Below are 21,186 nucleotides of genomic sequence, written 5' to 3' on the forward strand. Positions count from 1 at the left end.
TGAAATGTCAAGGTACCTTGGTAAAATATATCCAAACACCAAAAGCAACTCCCCCTACACTGTAAGGGGAAAATAACATATATCTGTAATTATATATAAATTAAATAAAATAGATGAAAGATTTTTGCCAAATGTTCTGATGTGTCCCTAGCTTCAGAAATAGCAATGTGTTACTTTCAGGTTTTTCAAAATACCTTAAAAATAGAGTAAGGCAAATTTGTGGAAAACTTATTGTTTTTATTTTACACCTTAGTAAATTCAGATAAAAACCAACCTCAAATTAACCAGAATTAAGTTTAGGTTTGGGGTTTCCTTTCTCTGAGCAGGGGTTTCCTGTTTTGTCTCTCCTCGAGCAAAGGGTACCTTCCACACAGTCCACAGGAGTCTCCCCACTGCTGCTTCAAAGGGCAACCTTCACATCTGAGGCTGACAATCCACCGCTTCACAGATTGGGAAAGTCTAAGTAAAAATCAATTTAGGAAAAGGCGAAATTTAATGCTTCGATAAAGGTGTCTGAGCGTTCTGAAAGCAGATACTTCCCATCATGCACAGGCTGCAACCTGGACTGGGAACTGTTCGGAAGACACTTTCATTTTTAACACGGGCCCTCTACTGTCCCTCCACTGCAAAATAGACCCAAACCATTAAGCCCCCCAGTCCAAATGGAGAAGTGATATATTAATTTTCAGTGACCTCATGTGACTAAGGTGTGTGTAGCAAATATATATGTGTTTAATTCTGATCTCTTCTGTGCGGGGGTTGGGGGAGGAAACTGTGAAACTAAAGTGCCAATGTATCACGAAGTCCCCGGGATTTTTTTTTTAAACGCTTGTAAGTACATTGAAACACTAAAGATCACAAAATTCCTTTTTTCCGTACTATAATATCATTGCTGTAGCACACAGCTCCGTAATCCAGTAGAATATTATAAAATCAGAATCACATTTGCGATTCCCAGGAAGGGCAGCTGCAGAGAAGTAGGTCAGAAGGGAAGGTTGCACCCCAATGCCTCCCGAGCATCTTTATAGAGACCATCTTTATAGAGACCGCGGAAGAGAATGTACTTTCTTCCTATGGGTTGTCAGCTATGGGTTCCCTCTGTTGGGAAGCTTCCCCTCTGAAAATCCGTGGTTGGAAATGGTCAGATTTGTCCCTGGGGTTTAAGCCGCTGAGGTAGTGTCTGCGAATCAGAACCTACTGCACAAGCGCAGCGCAAAAGGCAGCAATGCAGCATGGCCAAGGAACATCATATAACAGAAACCCGGGAACAGCACAAAAGGCGATCGATTAAACCCTAGTGCACATCTGCCTGGAGTGGGGGGAAAAAAAAGCCAGTCTCTTCCTGATTTAAATCGTGCCTTGCTGAGTTCCTTGCCACTAATTGAGGAGATAGCAACTTTGAAGAATCGAGGGTGAGATTAGTTCTGGAAATATCAGCTTTATTATGTATTTATTATATATTTCAGTCACTTCTAGACCATATAAAAGGCAGATTCTTAGACGGGGCTCTGCATCAGCCCTGTGTGGCTATCATTAAGGGAGAAAAGTCCAAAGGATGCTAATTTTTTCAGGCATTTTTCTTTTTAAAATCTTCTTTAGCTCTTAAAAGACATAGCGGTCGCGGTACCAAGAACAGCAGGGCCCAGCCACTAGAGCGCAGGCGACTTCGTGTTCCATCTCCGTGACCCTCTGAGCTGTCACAATTTCTTGAAGCTTCTCCCATCCAACTGCGCAGTCTTTGCTAGACTACAAATCACACCTTAGAGAATGTTGCAGCCATTCTTTCTCCTTGCTCCATATGAATTTAGGTTCTAAGCCTGGGGTGCTTGTAGATCCAAGTCTCCTCGCACTCGGTCTGCTGCACACCTGGCTATGGCAGCACAGGCACCTGAGCTCTCCTTCCCCCACCTCTGCCTTCCCGCATTTCTACCTCTGCAGTGCTCTTCCCGCGAAGCGGACGCTTGCCTGGCCTTGCCCTCCACAGCCGGGACTTCGCGGGCCAGCCTAGCGACACCAAAAGGGGTTCCCAGGTGCAAGAAGCTTTAACCTCCGGGTAATCAGGAGGGAAACGCCTGGGGCGTCTTCACCGCCTTCTCGCTCCCGGCCACGCTTGGTGACATTTCCGGCACCAGGAGCAGTTAAGACACAGGATTTGCACCGCAACCTCTGTACTGGTGACGCGAGCCCCGGGCTCCGGACTGCTTCTCCTATTGCTTCCCTGAGCGCAAGAGGAAAGAAAGAACCGGTCTTGCTGGGCGCTGCTAAGCGAAAGCATCCGGGAGCGTTGCCCGGCTGGGAGGATGCGACCGCCCGGGGCTCCCGGCGTGGCCGGAGGCTGCGTCGACGCGAGGAGTTAACTGCAGCTCCCGCTGCCCGGCGGACGCGATCGCTTCCTCTCTCGCCGCCCGGGAACATGGATACCGCGCCCGCGGGATGTTCGCGGACTGGGCCGGGCAGTCGGGAAACATGAGAAGGCTTCGGTATTCCGGTTCCCGGGCCGCGCGCGCCTGTCTGGGTAAATAAAGCCGAGACGACGCCGGTGGCCGCGGTGAGCGCGTTGGAGCTTGCGCCGAGAACATGCGGCGGGGATGGGAGTGTGCCTAGTCCTGAGACCGGACAACCAGCCACAGGCTGAGGTCTTCGCGGCCACAGGTACGGCCCCGAGTCCCCTCCCAGGAGCGCTGAACCCTAGGCTCACCCAGACTGGGGCGCCGCTGCTCCCCTGCTCTCTGCACACCCGGGCTCTGCCCTCCCCTCCCCCACCTCCCTCTGAGGTCTTGTGGGGGACGCGCCCCGTGTGTCGGTCAAAGCTTCATGGTGGGTATGGGAAGTAGCTAGCAACCCACCTGGCTGCCCTCACTTTGCTTTCGAATTATCCGCGGGGCAGTTCTGCAGGGATGGCGCTGGTCAGCACTGCTAAGAGCGTATCTGGGTAAGTGTAGGGCGCCGGGGCTGATAGGGAGTATTTGGGGACCTCTGACGGACACCCATGAAGAATTAGTAACCGCAGGTCTCAACTGCCTCGTGCCTCACACCCGTTCAGGGCTCTCCTGCCACCGCGCCTGCAGTCGCAGAGCTGGAGCATGGCGGGGTTTGCAGACTGTGGGAAAGGTCCTAGGTGGCAAAGCTCACCAAGGCTTTGCTTAGGAAAGCGCGCTGTTGCATTTAGGACTGGACTGGTGGAAAGAGGTGGAATGGCAGGGGGTGGGGGGAGGACGCTTGCACCCACAAGGAGGCGTGAGTGCCAATCACTGGGATGGGGGCGCCAGGCTCCCAAACTTGCTTTGACACTTATCGACGAGGCTGGGTGCGCACTACAGGCCTGTACCTGCCTGCGCAGGATTCAGCCCTAGGGCACAACGCAGTGGCCACCGGAGGTCTGACTTCACTTTCTACACCAACACTGACGGTGGCTGTCGCCTAGTTGCTGTGGCTTGTCCTAAATGTCGCGTGTAGCAGCCACTGTGGTGACAAGAGGAAGGGGAGGGCGGCGTTGGCGAGTGTAGGCGCGGAGTATCGGCGAAGCTGTGTGTGTGTGTGTGTGTGTGTGTGTGTGTGTGTGTGTGTGTGTGTTTGTGTGTGTGTGTGTGTGTGTGTGTGTGTGTGAAGGGGTGCTGGCAGCGCTGTGTGAGCAGCTCTGAGTAGACCAGCTACCTGGAGTTGCGCGCAGTGTGTGTGTGTGTGTGTGTGTGTGTGTGTGTGTGTCTGTGTGTGTGTGTGTGTGTCTGTGTGGGGGGGGGGGGGTGGAGGGAGATCCTGCCAGTGGGCATGTTCCGATTCTCGCTACAGTATTGCGGGTATTCTACAGCCCGCGGCCTTGCTCCGGATATCCGCACCTGGCGGGCTGAGGCCCCGAGGCACCCCAACTCCAGAGGTGAGCCCCGGGCTGTTCCGGAGCCCACAGTCTGAAAGATGTGCCGGTCTCTGCCAACTTGGAGGCTTCTGGCGTCCCAAATGGGCTCGAATTCCTGCGGACCTGTAATCCCCAGGGACACAGGACCTGGCACCTTCTCTCGGAGTTTCCTAGCAAGATTGGGGGTGGGGGTATCTGTGACATCTTTGTCCTGAGACCATTTAATTTTCAGGTTTGGGGCTCTGTTCACAACTTCCCGTTGCCCTTATCCCACGGGGAGAGTTTAACCGAAAGACGCAGGGTTCTTCGCCATACAGCCCAGCATCTAGAAAACATGAAAATCCTGACACCAAGATCTCGGGCGCGTTGACGCATCCTTGTGGATGCAATTATCTATTCATGCTACTTTAAAATCCTCTCTTCCTTCCAACCCCCGGATACCCCAGAAGAGGCTTTAATCTGTGTGGTGCTTAGTGAACATTTCCCTTACTTGTTTATTCTGCTCCGCTATCCTGATTGTGTCTCTCTTAGAGACTGAAAGTTCCTTGGACATTGCTTTTCCTCAGTAGGTAAATTATTTGTTTGAAGTTCCTAGAGGTGTGGGAGCTTGATTGACCAGAGAAGGGTAGGGGACTGTCCCAGGAGTGCTGTATGATTATGTATGGAAGAAGGGTGTTCCCTGGTCAGTAGCGGCAATACAGCCCCTCCCCTCAGCTCAGCGGCCCAGCAGCCCCACCAAGTTCAGGGCTCCTGATTGCGGGAACCTGGGCACGGTCGGAAGTAACGTGCTGCGTCTTCGTCTTCTAGAACCCGAGCCCTGCAGCGGAGCTCCTGGTGGCCGGACTCCGAGGCGCTGCGGCAAGGCCGCCGCGCGTCCCTGTCAGCCCTTACCATGAACACCATCGTCTTTAACAAGCTTGGGGGAGCTGTGCTTTTTGAAGACCGAGGCACCCCAGATCGGGAACGTGGCAGCCGGCCATACGGCGGCGTCCTGGACAATCCACACACAGGCCCAGAGGTGGGCATTCCAGACGGCCCGCCCCTCAAGGACAACCTCAGCCTGAGACACCGGAGGACCGGGTATGCTCATGCTCGGGCCGATGCTGACCCACTAATCCAAAAGGGTAGGGGCGGCGAGAAGCGGGTGTGTGAAGTGTAACAAGATCAGGAGTCCGCAGCTTCCCCCAAGAGGGCAGATCTACGCCTCCTGGACCCGCACGCCAGGTTCTTAAGGATTTACCGTCTCGAAACTGGGAGGATTAATTCCTTAGAACAGTGCGAAGGAGGCTTAATAAAAATTGAGTTGGCGCCGAGCCTTCCCACACCTTGGGGTGCCTTGGTACTCAGGGACCAGGCTCAGTTTCTTGCTTCCTCTGCAGTATAGCAGGAGCAGATTGAGCGCTGTGCGCTGTGACAAGGCGGAGTCAAACAGATGGTTCCCAGGTGAGACCTCGGGAGCTTCCTTTTCTGTTACCCGAGGATCTTACCCCGGCCTGGGGCTAGATGTTGGGAAGGCGGACTCCCCCCATGGCGTCCTTGGCTCACACGGCTCGGCGGGGCCCGCGGCGAGCCCGGAGAAAAAGGCTGCCGACCTGTAGTCTTTCTGTTCCTGGAGCTAAGAGGGTTGTCAGGGCCCGGGAACTCCGGGGCGAGCCCTCTCTCTGCTCCAGTCCCGGGGTTTGCAGCGCACCGTGTGCCGGGCCAGGTCCTTGCGGCACCTAAAGCTGCCGGCCCTCTCCAGAACCACGGCACCAGCTGCTTATTTTGCAGCATCGCTGGTTGGGAAAAGAGATTAGGCTGTTATTATCAGTCAGCGCGGGTGGAATTGCGTTTCAAAGTTTGATGAAGCTCACGCCCTTGAGGCAGGGGCTCAGTCACACGAGCGGGAACTGGCGGGTGGAAGCGCTCGCAGATGCGCGGCGACACCTCCCGGAGCCTCCCGGGAGCGCAGCACCCAGGGCCGGCTCCAGGGTCAGCTGCTCTACGTGTTCCTCCTTGGAGTCTGCTTTCCTGAGGGCTTTTTCTTTTCCTTTTCATTTTCTCTTTTCTTCCTTTCTTTCTTCCTTCCTTCCTTCCTTTCTTTCTTTCTTTCTTTCTTTGGCAAAAATTTAGCTGTTGGGACAACGCTTTCTGCTTTTCATGCTCTTAAAAAGGGAAAGGACTTAGCGCTTTGTAGGGTCTGCTCTTTTTCCAGCGTCTCGCATTTTCAGAGCATTAGTGAAACAGACGAGAGTTCATAGAGCCTAGGCCATCTTTTGCTTTGTTTCCGGCGTCTAGTGTGTGTTCCTTGACCACTGGTGACCCAGAGCAACAGAATTTGGAGGGTTGGTCCTCCCCTGAGGAGAGGTCGCAAAAAGTGTCAGCTCTGAGTCCAGATCTGAAGTCTAGTGAACGGTTTTCCAACCACGTGGCATTCGTCCCTACCCCCACACCCTTGCCTTAATGGTTCAAAATAGCTACCCCTTTCAGTTAAATATAAGGCTTTGCATTTGGTGCGTGATTCCGTGATTCAGAAAGGTGCTCAGGAGGGGCCGGTGCTCATACCGAGGAGAAATTGTAGGCTTTCCTTTTCTTGCTTTGTCCTTGCTTTGGGGGGCTGTTAGAGTGGGTTACTGGGCGATTGTGGGATGGGAGCGCTCTGCGGTTAATCCCGAGGAGGGTGCTGACATCACAGAAATGCGATCTATCTTGGAAGGTTAGAAGGTTCAGCTAACACGTCCCTCTCCTCTCCTCACGTCCCAGGGCGAGGCCTGGAGGGAAGGTGAGGCACAAGCGACAGGCCCTGCAAGACATGGCGCGGCCGCTTAAGCAGTGGCTTTACAAGCACCGTGACAACCCGTACCCTACGAAGACTGAGAAGATACTCTTGGCTCTAGGCTCGCAGATGACGCTAGTGCAGGTAATCCAGACTCCTCCAACGTGGGTCTCCCCGCTCGCTGCTAGGGAGCAGAAACACAGTAAAATTGCGCCTCATCCCTCCTAGGTCCAGATCTTTGCCTTCTGCTGCCACGGAGGATGAGAGCTAGGTACAGGTACCAGGTCCTGTTCTGGAAAAGGGATTTCACCCTTATCAGTCATCTCAGTGCGAACGATTGGGTACAGTAGGAGTTTCCATGGTGCATTGTTGCGGGTGGAGGGAATGAAAGGCCAGGCAGGGGTGGTGTGATAGAAATATGGGTAGGAATCTGGATTTAAGAGCAATGATGGATAGGGATGGTGTACCCACCGTTATTTTCAGTCATCACTGTGACTTGTTTTACATAGGAACTGCAGTGAAATAATGAAAACAGTGTACTGCTTTATTGTTGAGCTCACTGCTAGGAGTCAAGCACCTCCGTCAGTGGGTATGTGTCCAGAACAAGTAGTAGGCATGTTTAAATTGACATGGGAGCATCAGTTACCAGAAGTCTACTGAGAGCACAGATTGTTGTATCCTGCTCTGCTCATCGTTCCTGATTTTGGAGTTCTGGGGCGAGGCCATAATATGCATTTCTGAGGAGTTCCAGGCGAGGATACTGGTTCAGCTTTGAGAATCCAAGAGCCTGCAGGTGCATATTGGACCCCAAGTTAAAACTCACTCACGTACATACTAAGTAAAAATAACCATTCTTCAGAGGTAGGTCAGAAAACAGGAAAGTCAGCAGGGGAAGAGGCTTTTAAATGCTGCCTCATCCTGGCACAGCTGGAAACCCCAGCCCTGCTTACTGTTGGGCTAGGGGGAGAAGATTGTGAGTGTCTGGTTCACGATGTCAATCATGCCTGCACGTTTGTTTCTTTTCTAGTGAACAAACACTGCTTTCTGTTTAATTAGCTTCTGTGAGCACAATCAGTATTTGGTATTCTCCCAGACACGTGCTACAAAACAGTTACTATCAGTGTTTTACCAGAGTGGAAGCTGCCGGCAGAGGACTCCAGATAACAAGTCCCGGATTAAATGCTTTTGTAGCACTCTGCAGTTTCCTTGACTGAAATGTAGCGATGCAAACGTCTGTGTAAACACCAGACTCAGAAGGAGGAGTCCACAGGGTGAGCTAGAAAGTTCTTTCTATTACAGTAGCTGGGAATTGCTTTTATATTACGGTAGCACAGGCATGAAAGTTTGGACATTTCATCAAATGTATGACAAGAGGATACTGTGAGATCCAAGATAAAACTGCACTCGATAACTAAAGATCTCTTCCCAGAGCATTTAAGAATTACTGGAAAGTTTGACAAAGCATTTGTGTTGGCTCATAGCAGCTCTCCACAAAATTCTACCGTGTATTTTTCTGCTTATTTTCAGAATAAAGTTTTAGGGAAAAACATCTGCTTTCCTTCCTATTAACAGGAAATTGTAATAATGGTGATTTGCCACAGCACCGGAGGCAAAACCCAATTCTGTATTCTTGGCTTGAGATCTATTTAGCACAAAACTGTGGACTTTGCAAAAGCAGTTACTCAATAAGTTGTTATAATCAGAAAAAAAAAATCGACTTGTGAAAATATATACACACGCTCCCATGTCAATTTAAACATGCCTGTTACTTGTTCTGGACACATACCCACTGACAGAGGTGCTTGACTTCTAGCAGGGAGTTCAACAATAAAGCAGTACACTGTTTGCATTATAAGATGGCTTCACTGCTGTTCCTATGCAAAACAAGTCTATTTGTCAAGTTTTTAAAAATAGCTTTTAGTGAGAAATTTAAACTATTATATTTTTAATTGTTATCCTGGGAAGACTGCAATATAGAGTTATATTTTTAATTCACTTATGCAGTAATTTGCCATTCATAATGATAATTTTAACACAAAGAACTGCTTTCCCACTTATATCTTGGTAACATTATTACATTTTTGAAAATTTATGTGAATTTTTTTCCTTTGTTCTTTTATACCACTCAGAGAATAGAAATATGGAGAAAAATAGAGCAAAGATTGTTTACTATAATAAATAATACATGTATGACAATGGCTTTTTAATTGTTGTCAGTGTGATAAATTTCTTAAACTTTCAAGTGATAAGTGGAAAAACTTGAATGCATAAAATAACCACTGGAAACCTTACTTATAACCCAGCTCAGGTTTGGTTATTTTCAACTATGCACAGTGGCGTATATAAAGAACATACGTCATATGCAAATGTAAACCCACACGTCCACCTATCTGTGTTTTATATATAGGGATTTATGTAAGTCAAGCATAGATTAAACATCCAAAGCATAGTCCAATTTTAGAAATTACATAAATTATGCAAATCCTTTATACTTCTGGAGGCAAAGTGTAAAGCTGTGATTTGAGTCACGTTTTTGATCCCTGAGAATTAGACTCTGTCCTGAGTCAGTCTTTCCCTGAGCCACTTTCTCCTGTGGGGCCAGCCCTCCGGAGAGGAGTTGTCTTCTCTTCCTCACAGGATTCACCCCACAGCATGGCTTGTTCCCTGCAGCACATTAACCTTACAGAAAGCTTTCTTCTGGGAAATGACATTAACGTCACCCATAGCTTTCTAGAATGTCTCTCTGGCCATTCTAGGAAACCTTTAACTCTGGTTGGTTGTGGAATGCTGTACGAACATGCACAGGGCAGCTCCTTAGCTTTGTCCTATAGGATGATGACCAAGCTCGAGCCCGACTCACTTTAATTGTCTACAAATATACCATGCGCACATGCCTGCAGGCGGTTATGGAAAACTGCTTTTATTCCCGAGTCCTTGGTTCATGTTGACTGCAGGGCCTCCTCTTGCTTCTTCCTCGAGCTTTATAGCAGCAGGCTGTCCCCCAAGGCTATTTCATTCCTCAACAAGATGCTCTAAGTTTGGACACTTATTCCACATTTAACATTTTCCTCTGAGTGTGTGCCAGGCGTTTCCTACACAGAAATTCTAAGTTGCTTTGCTCCTCTTACGCTGCTGAGGAAGGCTGTGGAAACCTGCTTTTCCTCATCTCCCATGAAGCCTAGAAGGAAAAAAGGTGGAAATATGTTTTAGTACTTTTTCTGCTACACAGAATTCCAGAGGACATTGGTTAACATCTACAGTGTTCACCCCCGGGAAAACGGAACAGAAATGAATGGACGGATGATGTGATTCTCCTTTATTATTAGTCATTGACCCTAACAGTTTGGTCCTAATTTGCTAGGAGTCTTTAACTCTTGTTTGCATGTGTCATCATCCTTGTGACATCATAAGAAGCCTTTTGATCAAAATTAAGGATTTTGTGGCATGCTTTGATGTCAACCAGACAAAATATTATACTGGGTGCGGAACCTATCATTAACTCTGTTCATGTATTATAAAAACGTGCTGTGTGCTCCTCACATAGGAGTAGCTTGTGCTGTTGTGTAGCAGCAACGAGTGTTGTGAGATGGAAAGTTGGTGTTATTATAAGAGTCATAGCTCACCAAGGAATAATGACGGGGTGTCTCTGGTCTGTGCCTCTTCTGGGACTAGAGTTTCACATTCCTGTGATGTGCGACTGAATGCTTGGTAAAGTCCCAGTACTACAAAACGTCGCTCCCAACATTGGCATAGCTGCTTTTGCTGAAAGTGGATTATTTATTCTAAGGCAATACTTAACAATATTCAACAAAATCTTACACGAGACCTTGCAATCCTTCCACGTGTTATAGGTATGGAAGGAAGGCTATTTAATTTAATAACTCAGACTAAGCTTCTTCATGTGATGTGTTTAAAACTGGACAGACTCTAGTTCATTCCTCTGGGTTCATGCCACAGTTTCTCTGTCCACGCGACAAACCTACACACCTTTGGTGAAGATGGCAGAAAGCAGTTTTCCCTTCCAGCTTCTAGATATTCCGCTCTCTACGCTTTCATTTGAAAATGTGGTGTTTTTAAAGGCACTTCTGACATTTAAATGCTGTTCCAGCACCCAACCTTGGAAAGAGAATATGCAAGAATATGAAGGAGTCTGAAGCAGGTGTCAAATGTAGAAAATGTGAGTTTATATTTTCATCATCAGTGACACGAGACACTTCCATTAAGTCATAAGGAAAGTTGCAAAAAAATGCAAATTCATCAACCATCAGTGCCTCTGCTGTATGGAGGTCGATATGAAATACCTCGTCCTGCACCTAGCTGTTAAGTTGTACTGTACGCGTCTACTGATAAAATACAGCAGCATGTGCATGCTAGTATATTGGGCATCAGTTGAACTTATAAAAGCAGTTTAGAAAAAGCCTTCGTTAGATAACACAGACTCTTCTGGGAATTCCCCCATGTTATTAGAATAGGTTAAGTACTATTAAAAGGTAGAGATGGTCCCTAATTGTGAAGACAGTTAATATCCACAATGCTTAAATATTCTTCCATTTTTACACATTAGAATCATAGTTAATTAATGTTTATTTTCTAACTAGAAGGCCGTTCTGCTCTTATTATATGAAGCGTCCTAAGAATTGGGTTTTACTCTGCACCGTGTGGGTATAAAGCAAGCTGGTGACATTGGTCAGATCTAACGAGTACAGTTTCAATAGTAAAAAAAAAAAATAACACAAAAAGATTTGGTGCTGGATCCTATGAAGAAGGGTAAAAATGGGCCTAGTCACATGCGAATGGCTTTGAATGAGCATCAGTGAGTAGGTGGTAGGCTCCACAGCTAGCGGCAAAGTGATTGACAGATAGACAGTCGGTGACTTATGGCTCTCAAAAACGTTAGGACACACCGGATCTGTCTTATAACGAAGGCATTGCTCTTTCGTGTCGTTTCCAGGCTAAGCATCCAGTCCAGAGCTTTGCATTTGCTAGGCAATTGCTCGAGCTGTGGGTTACATCCCAGATGTTTGTGAGAAGGTCAGGAGAAGGTGGAATGAGCAAACTAAGTCTACAGGACATGGCATGTTTTTAGGAAATTCAGACCAAGAAACCAGTCCACTTTTCAGTATTCCGTAGTCACAGGACAGCAGGGCACTAATGGTGATTTGAGGAAGTGAATTAACTAAGTCAAAATAATGCATCACGGTTGTGTTTGATAATAGTTGCTCAGATCCATGTAAGAGAAAAGAATGGAGAATAGGGAGGTTCCGAAGAGTGTTTTTAAAGCACCTAAGCAGTAGTCAGGGGATCGCATGAATCTTTGGGCCTCGAGTGAGAGAACGAGAGGCAGGGAGGAAAGTTAGTGAACAAGAGACCAGGTGCTCCCGCTTCCAGGGTCAATGGCTGCCTTGGGTCTCAGAGCATCACTTTTATTACAGGGGTTCAGGTAAGCTTGTATGTTTGTAGATTCGTGTATGTTGATATGGCCTTGTCGAGGCCTGTACTTCACAACACAGCTACTCACTGTCTATTTGCTGAGGAAATGGACGATGCCTACGTGTGGAAATGGAAGCCTGAGAATTCTATGACCCACTGAGTAATAGCTCAGCTTGGCCGGAAGAGAAGTTGATGCAGAGTAAGGTTTTGCTGTGGCCTGGTACGCAGTGCAGAAGGACAGCCATCTTGGCAGAAGGGAACATATGAGTGTGCCAATGTTTAATTTATGTGAATAAAACAGTACAGGCTAGACGTGGAAGGAGAAAAATATAACTCTGCTTTTTAAAGGAGAAATCACAATAGTTTCATATAGTAATTAGGAATCAAGAAGTTTCCAAAGCTACTCATTTTGTAGTTACAGCACTTACACTGTACTGTAAATGCCTTCAGTGCATTTTATACAATGACTGAGGAAGAAAAAAATCTTCCAGTGAAAACATTGTCATACAAACCATTGTAATAATTGTGTTCTGGGGGCAAATTCACAGAAAAAAATAATTATATTTGTATAGTTAATTTTTTTAAGCAAATATTGTTCTTTTAGCTTTTTTTTTTCCTTCTGAGAATGTTATATGCCTTTGATATCCTGATATTTTATGAGAAAAGTACATTTTATCCTCTGGGAACTCAATGGCTCCTTGCAGAAAGAGTGAAAGTAATTTTTCTTTGCTTTCAAATATCTTTTTTTTTTTGTCTTCACTGATGTGCATGAGAAGCAACGTGCTTTCAGTTTCAAGCCGGGTGTCCGTTGGCCTCTGTCTCCTCACTGCTCCGACTGCACTGCCTTTGGTCGGTTTGCTAGCTCCTCTGTTAAGTGTCCAAACTCCTCAGTTGGCTCTGAAGCTTGGCCCTCTCACAGGTAGCCTTCCCCTCCCTCTGAGCCTGTTGGTCTCAAACCTCACTCTGCCCCCTTTTAAGTCTCACATGTGCTTTTGTTCTCCTGTTGGCTCTTCATCCCCATGCTTCTACAGTACCTTAGTACAGGACACACTGGCAAGTCCTCAGAAGACACTCTTACTTTTCAAAATTTCAAGAAAACAAGTTACTCCACTCAATACCCTCACTAGCTTTTCTACTCCTTGTGTTTGTGGAGTCTTGTGTCGTTTGTCCTTCCACTCCCTCTCCTCCTCCTCTTCCTCTCTCCCCACCTCCTGTCTCTTTTGAGATGACTGTCCCCAAACCTCCCACTGTCCCCAAACCTGACTCTAAAACCTGACCTCAAGTGATTCTCTTACTGCCTCCCCCCAAGTAGCTAAGACCATGGGTGCATACCAGGGACCCTGGACTTGGATCCAAAAGAGAAAGCAATTGCATGACAACCATGCTTTAATGCACTGTTAATTGAAAAACTAATGCCGTTTTAGGTGTCAAATTGGTTCGCTAATGCTAGACGACGGCTGAAGAACACTGTCCGGCAGCCGGATTTAAGTTGGGCCTTAAGAATAAAGTTGTACAACAAGTACGTTCAGGGCAACGCCGAGCGGCTCAGTGTGAGCAGTGCGGACGACTCCTGCTCTGAAGGTTCGTTCCGGTTTCTGTTTCCCTGTCTTTGCTTTGCAATTGGAACACGTTTGCCCTAGGTGCTGTCTTAAGACCCCATGAGATATGGTAGTCCACAGATTGTTTTCTATTGCCTGAGGCCACTTCCTCTTTATAGTTTTGTAAAGCATCAGGAGTTATAGCCATTTCTGCTGTTTATAGATTTGTCATGTGGGGGAAAAGCGTTTTCGTCTAAGTTAAATAATCTGGGGAACAATTACATAGGTTCCTGCTTCTCTTTATCTAAAAATAATTATACATAAAAATAATCTTACATATGCCATATATTCTTCTGTGTGTGTGTGTTTTCAATGACTGTGACAGTTGTGCAGCTGGGGAAAGTATGTGCAAATACTATTTGGTGATATTTCCCCCCCTTAGATGGAGAAAACCCCCCAAGAACTCACATGAACGAAGAGGGCTATAGCACCCCTGCCCACCACACTGTGATTAAAGGGGAGAGCTCAGCGATAAAAGCTGGTGGGAGACCGGAGTCAAGGGCAGCTGAGGACTATGTGTCACCGCCCAAGTATAAGAGCAGCTTGTTGAACCGTTACCTTAACGACTCTTTGAGACATGTCATGGCCACCAGCACTGCCATGATGGGGAAAACGAGGCGAAGGAACCATTCGGGGTCTTTTAGCTCGAATGAATTTGAAGAAGAACTGGTGTCTCCATCATCATCAGAAACTGAAGGCACCTTTGTCTATCGCACAGGTAAGCCCATGCTTTGTTCTTATTATGGTGACCTGTATAAGACAGATAAAAGCTGTGTTGTAGAGGTTTACTGTAACAGATGGGAGAAACTGGTATGTGGGTTGCTATACTTCTTGTGCAAAACTTTTAATTTGTTTTAAACCGGCAATAGGTACATTTGTTGGTAGATGATGGTCTCAGAGAGCCTTGAGACTTTTCTCTTTAAGCATCTTCATTCTCACTGATAACGTTAGTCATGATGACATGATATCAGTACTTCTCTCTGTGCTGTGTCTTGTGTGTGTAGCCGTGCATGGGCCCGCGTATGCAGATGCCTTTCCCTATGACTTTTGGCTTTATTCCCTTGAGACTTAGTTTCTGCCTGAACCTAAATCTTAGCTTGTACCCAGTGAGACACAGAAATATTCATGGCTCTGACACAGGAGCACTGGGTTATGGGCACAAGTCCCATCATGATTGACTCTTTTAATGTGGGTGCTGGGGATTGGAACTCAGGTCTTCAGGCCTGTGCAGCTCATTTTCTTGCACTCGGAGCCATTCTGCCTGCCTGATGTATTTAAAGTATTTAAAGGATGTATATGTTCCCTTCATGAGTAATCCACATGGTGGAGAGATGAGTTGATCGTGGCCAGCCATGCAGATGTTTCCTGTTCTGTCTTTTCTTTCCCATACTTTGATTGCTAGAAGTGATAGGAAATGAATACAAAGTAACACAAGGGCCAGGATTTTCAGAGGGGAAGACACAAGCCTGGATCTCATGGCTTTGAAATTTCTCTTTCATTCCTAGAAAGTACAAGTAGGGCTGACCAATAGGTTTGAAGATTTTATATTCATTCCAGAGATAATGAGCTGGTTCTACCTGACCAAGGCATCCAGATGGCAAGTAGTAGTAACCTTGACTTTAGCGCAGAGAGATTTGCATTCAAGAAGTATTTGAGCAGGGCCACTTTGGAAGAAAGGATAGATGAGGTCTACATCTGGTATATTTACCGCCTGGCTCCTAAAAACTGACAGTGGATGAGTGTGAATGTTAGATCTGGAGACAAGAAAGCACTCAATCTAACCCAGGTGAGAAAAGCAACCATGAACACACAATGGTTAATCCTTGGGTGAACAGCACAGCCTAACCTGCATAAGAGGTTCCAGAAGGGCACCTCTGCCAGTGCTATGATTGTATCTACTGCCAACAGTCACTGCCTGTAGTTACTGTACCATTAATTAATGCCTAGAGCTAGCCTGGTTATACTAGTACCACCAACCAGGATCATCCTACAATCACCAGTGCCTGTAGTTATCCTCCCACCACCAACCAGGAAGCCTGTAGTCATCCTACAATTAACCAGTGCCTGTAGTTATCCTACCACCACCAGCCAGTGCCTCTAGTTATCCTACCACTACCAACCAGTGCCTCTAGTTATCCTACCACCACCAGCCAGTGCCTCTAGTAATCCCACTACCAACAATTATTTTCTATAGCTATGCTACTACCATTGACAATAATGGTATTTTCTCCAAGAATTTGTTGAGTACCATAAGGCCAACAACATGGCAGTTGTGACAACTAACTTATATTTTTAGAGAAGAATGAGGTAGGAAATTCCCTGTCCCTGGAGACCTTTTCAGTCAGATTTAGTTCAAGTCTCTTTTCATTATAAGACTCATTTTTCAAAGTATGTCATAGGACAGGGACCAAGTCAGAAAGACCACAAGGTGGAACTTGTAGCTAAAATAAATGACCTAAGCGATCTTCTTGGAGATCAGCAAGCATATCATGGCAGAAAGAGAAGATCGCAGTCAGGGATGCTACTTCTCCATCAACTCCCATGACAAGGATGTAGCTTGTGTATGGAAGGCTCTTCTCTGTCTACTGGGCTCCTCTCCTTCTAATAATGATATTTGTTTAACTCTTAGTGACTGAGACTTAGTGAGTTACACTACTGCCACTCATTGACTAAGTAGCAACGAAACACTTGGCCCTGCTACCAGGACTGCAAACCTTTGCACAGCCTGGTGCTATTGAGGGGGCCATATGGCAGCCACAGAGTGTGAGGAAGGAATCCAGTTAGCGCACTAACCTCAGTTGTCACATTGGTTAGTCTGAAATCTCAAGTGTCTGCAGATATGAGCAGCAGTGCCTTTCTAAAGTATCAGGGCACCCTATAGACCCGAGTCAACTTTAGTTTGCATCTCTAGCTCCTACATGAAGTAATGCCAAGCAAATGCAGAAACACCCTCAGAAGGAGGGACTGGATCTAGGAAGAAGTTAAAATAAAAAGCCAAGTAGCCAATAATGAAAACGAAGGGACCAGGAGATGACTCTGTGGCTAGGGCATCTGTTACACAAGCAGGAGGACCATAGTTCAGATCCTCAAGCCTACACGATGCCAGTTGTGTTTGGTGACCCTCCTAAAATCCCAGCAACTGGAAGGCAGACAGTGAATCTCCAGAGAAAGCCAGCTAGTGAGGCAAGCTGGATCAACAGGCTCCGGTTTCGATTGAGAAGCCTTTTCACAACAGATATGGAGGCAAGTGATTGAGGGTGACTCCAGGTATTAGCCTGTGGCTAAAATATGCACATCCACATAGTGTAAACACAGGGTAACACGTGCAATCACATACACAAGCACACACACATGTCATGAAGAGCCGTGAACAACTGTTTAACAGTGTACCACCTGTAACTGACTATGCACAGTACTTTTATATTAGTTTTAAAATGAGTGATAAATTCATAAATAAGAAAGTCTTATCAATGACAAATAACTCAGAAAAAAAATCAGGTTTTTTAGTAAATCCAGTGCCCCAAAATTGTGAATCAGTGGGAACAATTAGGTTTTGTTAGTTAAAACTTTGACTAAATAAGCCCTCTGCTTTCCACAGTTTCTGGAACATTCAAAACCACAGAAAATGTCTCCATTTAACAATCCTACTCTCAGATCAGATTAAGGTAAAGTGAAAGTCTCTTTATGGTACAGAACACTGAGCTAGCTGCAAGATTTGTTTCACAGCTCAAGCCATTCAAACTGCAGAAACATGGAATGAAGCTATGATGATGCAAATGAATGTGTAAGCATGGGTACAGCAAAGGTTTTTCTGGAAGAGAAATGCAATTAGTGAGGTGAGTTAGGAAGCAACTGTCTATTTAGAAAAAAATATGTTTCTTATAAATGTGTTTATGTTGACGGAAGTGTTGAGTCTTTTGAAAATGCATGCTTTTTTCAAAGGTGACAAAACACTCTGTCAGAAGAAATGCTGGGCCTGCAGGGGATGCTTTTCAGATTTAACTATTTTGGCTGTTTGTTTTTCTTAAACCACCCCTGAAGTCCTTGGTCCATATGAAGCGCTATCCATTGGCCAAGCTCTCTTTAGAAATAAAGCCCACTTTTCAGTTATTCAGCCAGTGAGAAAGCAACCTAGACATGTAAACTTTTTCATGCATGCGCGTGAACTTCAAAAGAGCAATCTGATTTTTCCCTCTTGATGTTCAGGCTTGGAGAATTAAGAGAGACTAAGGGCCTAAAAGTGCTGTGCAAAGTTTTGAGCCAAACAATAAATGACTGTCTTCAGCGGGGAACTGAGTGATAGCACTGTCATAGCCAGGTTACCTCGTGTGGAAATAGAAGCACAGGAGCGCTTTCTGAGTAGACACCATGGCTTACCTCAGCATCCGAGCCTCCTCCAAACTCCTTTATGTCCATCTGGCTAAGTCCCTGTCCTCATTAGAACAGAAATGTTTAAAGTCGGCCATTCATTCATTCTCCTACCCCACCAGCTGTAGTATAAAGACTTTAACTCCATTTTAAAAGACCACTCTAACGGAGGTTTGCTCACTTGTCCAGGCTAAGCAATTATATCTCCCTGCCCCCATCTCCCCTGCTATTTAAAAATGTACCTCATTAAGAATATGGAATCGGGAATCAAAATGGAAGTTGGGGTGTGGAAGGATCTCGGGGCACTGAATTATATTTCACAGGGTTTTTTTTTTTTTTTTTTTTGACAGTCTCTGTGTAGACCAAAATGGCCTAGAATTCAGAGGTCTGCCTGCCTCTACCTCTGAGCACTGGGATTAAAGGTAGCTCCACCATGCTCAGCGTGGACCATTCTTATTAAATCTTCAGAAGGAGGAGAGAATCTGTGGGTTATGAAGTAAAAACCATCAATGCAAAGACGTTTTGTTGACCTTTATGTAAACATTGTTTCTCTGGGTTTCGCCGTCTTGGCCAGTATGCCAAGGCCATAATAGATCTTCAGTAAATAGTCACTGAAATATTTTCAATACAACTGATTGTAATTCCCAGTGCTCTAAATGAACTAAGTGACACTGAAGGCAAACAGTCACTCGGTGTGTCCCTGGGAAGAAGTCCTGTGAATTGAAACAATGATCGTTTTTAATCATGTTGGACTGATAAACAGGCATGCTCAGGACTTGCGGGAGGGAATTTCGGTTACAATCTGACACCCCATGCTTAGTTGCTTCGGAAGCATCAGAATAAAGGTCTCTAGTATCGTCAGTCCCTCTGTCTAATCTCTTCCTCATAGTCTCTACACAAGACCAACTAGCTATGCTACCTTATAAAACGAGTCTTGGTTAGGACCTTGCCTAGACAGTTTAAGTTTGAGTCATGCCTCAAAAACAAACATTGAATTTTCTTCTCTGTGAAAAGAGAAGAAGAAATTTCTCAAAAGTGTGGTGATTGGAAGATATCAGGAAGCCTGGAAATAACATTTAAGGACTTCTACACTCCAGACTTGACTGGAAAGCAAGTGTGTGTGTGTGTGTGTGTGTGTGTGTGTGTGTGTGTGTATTTTTGTGTATGTGTGTGCACTGTTTATGAGTGTATATATGTGTATGTTTGTGCATATGTATTTGTGTGTGTGCTGCATGTGTGTGTGTGATTGTGCATATGTGTGTGTGTGTGTGTATGTGTGTGTGTGTGTGTGTGTGTATATGTGTGTATGTTTGTGTGTGTGTATGTGTGTGTGTGTGTGTGTGTGTGTGTGTGTGTGTATGATTGTTCTCGGCTCACAAATGAACCTCTTTATAAGTGACTAGGACATACAGACATTTTTCTGAGTCCCACCGTCAGTCTATAATTCATCAGTGTAACCTGCTCCCAAGAGACTGAACATTTTAATTTACTCTAAGATGACTTAATTAGACACATCTGGCCTAGACAAAACATGCAGGTCACTGGGACTGTGTGATATGAATTAGTCATGCTTAGTTTTTCCTGTGCTTGACTGAGGTGAATGTTCCCAAGTAAAGGGAAACTTTTGATGGAGAGCAAAAGGAAGCCATGTTCTGATGTGGGAACTATTTGCCATGATTGCCAACTTGGAGCCAAGGCACTGGCATTGCCGTTGAAGCACACAAAATGTTGTGGAGAGTAAGGACAGCTGAGGATGCTCTGAAAGGGATAAGATGTTCGTTTCTCTCTCATTCCCTGCATACTCAACTACGTCAGAATTTGAGCTGGTGTCTGTAGCAAGGTCCAGGTGTGCTAGTGAGTCCAGCAAGCCATTGGGTAAGCCTGGGATGTCACCCAGGTTCATGCACCCTGGTTCTGACAACTGTTGAATTCTGCTCTTCGGAAGTCTGTCTGTCCTGCCCAAGGCTCTCCTACCTGTACACTTACACAACAGGGTGTGAGGGCCAAAACCCTGTGCATTGGTCCAGCCCACTTCTCAAGGAAACTTCTGGAGATGAACCAGAGGGAAGATTTTAGAAGACATCTTAATGGGCATTTTTCAATAGCTAAAATCAATTGTAACAGGTCTGCATCAGTAACTTCAACAAATGCACTGGAACACTGGCCATCAAGGAGTGATGGGGTTTGTGAAGGGCAGTGTATGTGTCTGTGCACTCGAGGTTTCTCTTTGGATGGTGTATTCCTGAATTTCTACTTTGAGCTGCAGGTTTTTTTTTTTTTTCTAGTGTGTGTGTGTGTGTGTGTGTGTGTGTGTGTGTGTGTGTGTGTGTGTGTGTGTTATAATTGCCAGCTTCTAAGTGGAAATGTTGAGCTTTGCCATTTTGGATTATTCAGGACAGTGCTTTCCTGACAGGGCAACAAAGTTGAGGGAATACAGCAGAAAAGGATAAGACCATCGCCCTCTGGTCCAGCCAGTGGCATTTAAAGGAGATTTGAAAGTTTACCCAGTTGGTTTGGCTTTGTAGCCTACCTATCAAAGGCTACCTGGGAAAGAGGTTTAGACATGGATGAAAGTTCAAGTTAGCAGAAACTGATGTGTAAAAACACAGAATCGCCTACTCTTCAGGTGGCGTAATACTTAACCCTGCTTTCAGGATGTGCTCTAAGGACCTTTCTTTTCTCTTCTATGCTCCCTGCCTCCCCCTAGAGCTTCATTAAGTTATTATTTTCGAGGGCTGATCTCCAAGCCCGGCCTTAGGCAGCAGGACAGCTGCTCTACGGCTGGGCCACACTCCTCTCCACATTTATTTTAAATACTTTTTAACTTTTTCTGGCCAGAACCCTCAGGGTTTATCTCAATACTAAGTAGACTCTAACTTCTTTGGATAAAAAACAATGACCCCTTCAAAGATTTTGATAAGGGGAACTTTTTCAGTTTCTTATTTCAAGGCAATAATATTTCAAATGAGATTTACAGACATTCTGACGATGGAGTAAGATCAGCACAGATGAGAAGATCTGTAGGTTCTTAGTAAACATTCAGTAATGAGGAAGACTCCTATATAAGGATGAAGCCAAATGATGTTTGAATTTACATCTCCTTTTTTCATTTTACTTGAAAAATTTAAATGGAGTAACACAGAGCATCCCACCCATTGTGTAGAGCTGAAAGGGGCACAGGA

General features: G+C 45.8%; 1 protein-coding gene across 1 annotated transcript in view; it reads left to right on the forward strand.

The window, feature by feature from the left end:
- Window positions 1-2,556: 2,556 nt before the first annotated feature.
- Window positions 2,557-21,186, forward strand: part of Mkx (mohawk homeobox) — a 72,646-nt gene continuing 54,016 nt past the window's right edge. Inside the window, exons 1-5 of the mRNA XM_032884437.1 lie at window positions 2,557-2,652; window positions 4,661-4,933; window positions 6,596-6,752; window positions 13,463-13,619; window positions 14,019-14,354. Coding sequence (XP_032740328.1) covers window positions 4,746-4,933; window positions 6,596-6,752; window positions 13,463-13,619; window positions 14,019-14,354 — 838 coding nt within the window. The 5' untranslated portion in view covers window positions 2,557-2,652; window positions 4,661-4,745. The remainder of the gene's footprint in view (window positions 2,653-4,660; window positions 4,934-6,595; window positions 6,753-13,462; window positions 13,620-14,018; window positions 14,355-21,186) is intronic.

The sequence above is a fragment of the Rattus rattus genome, chromosome 14, assembly GCF_011064425.1.
Source record: "Rattus rattus isolate New Zealand chromosome 14, Rrattus_CSIRO_v1, whole genome shotgun sequence".
In the NCBI taxonomy this organism is placed as follows: Eukaryota; Metazoa; Chordata; class Mammalia; order Rodentia; family Muridae; genus Rattus; species Rattus rattus.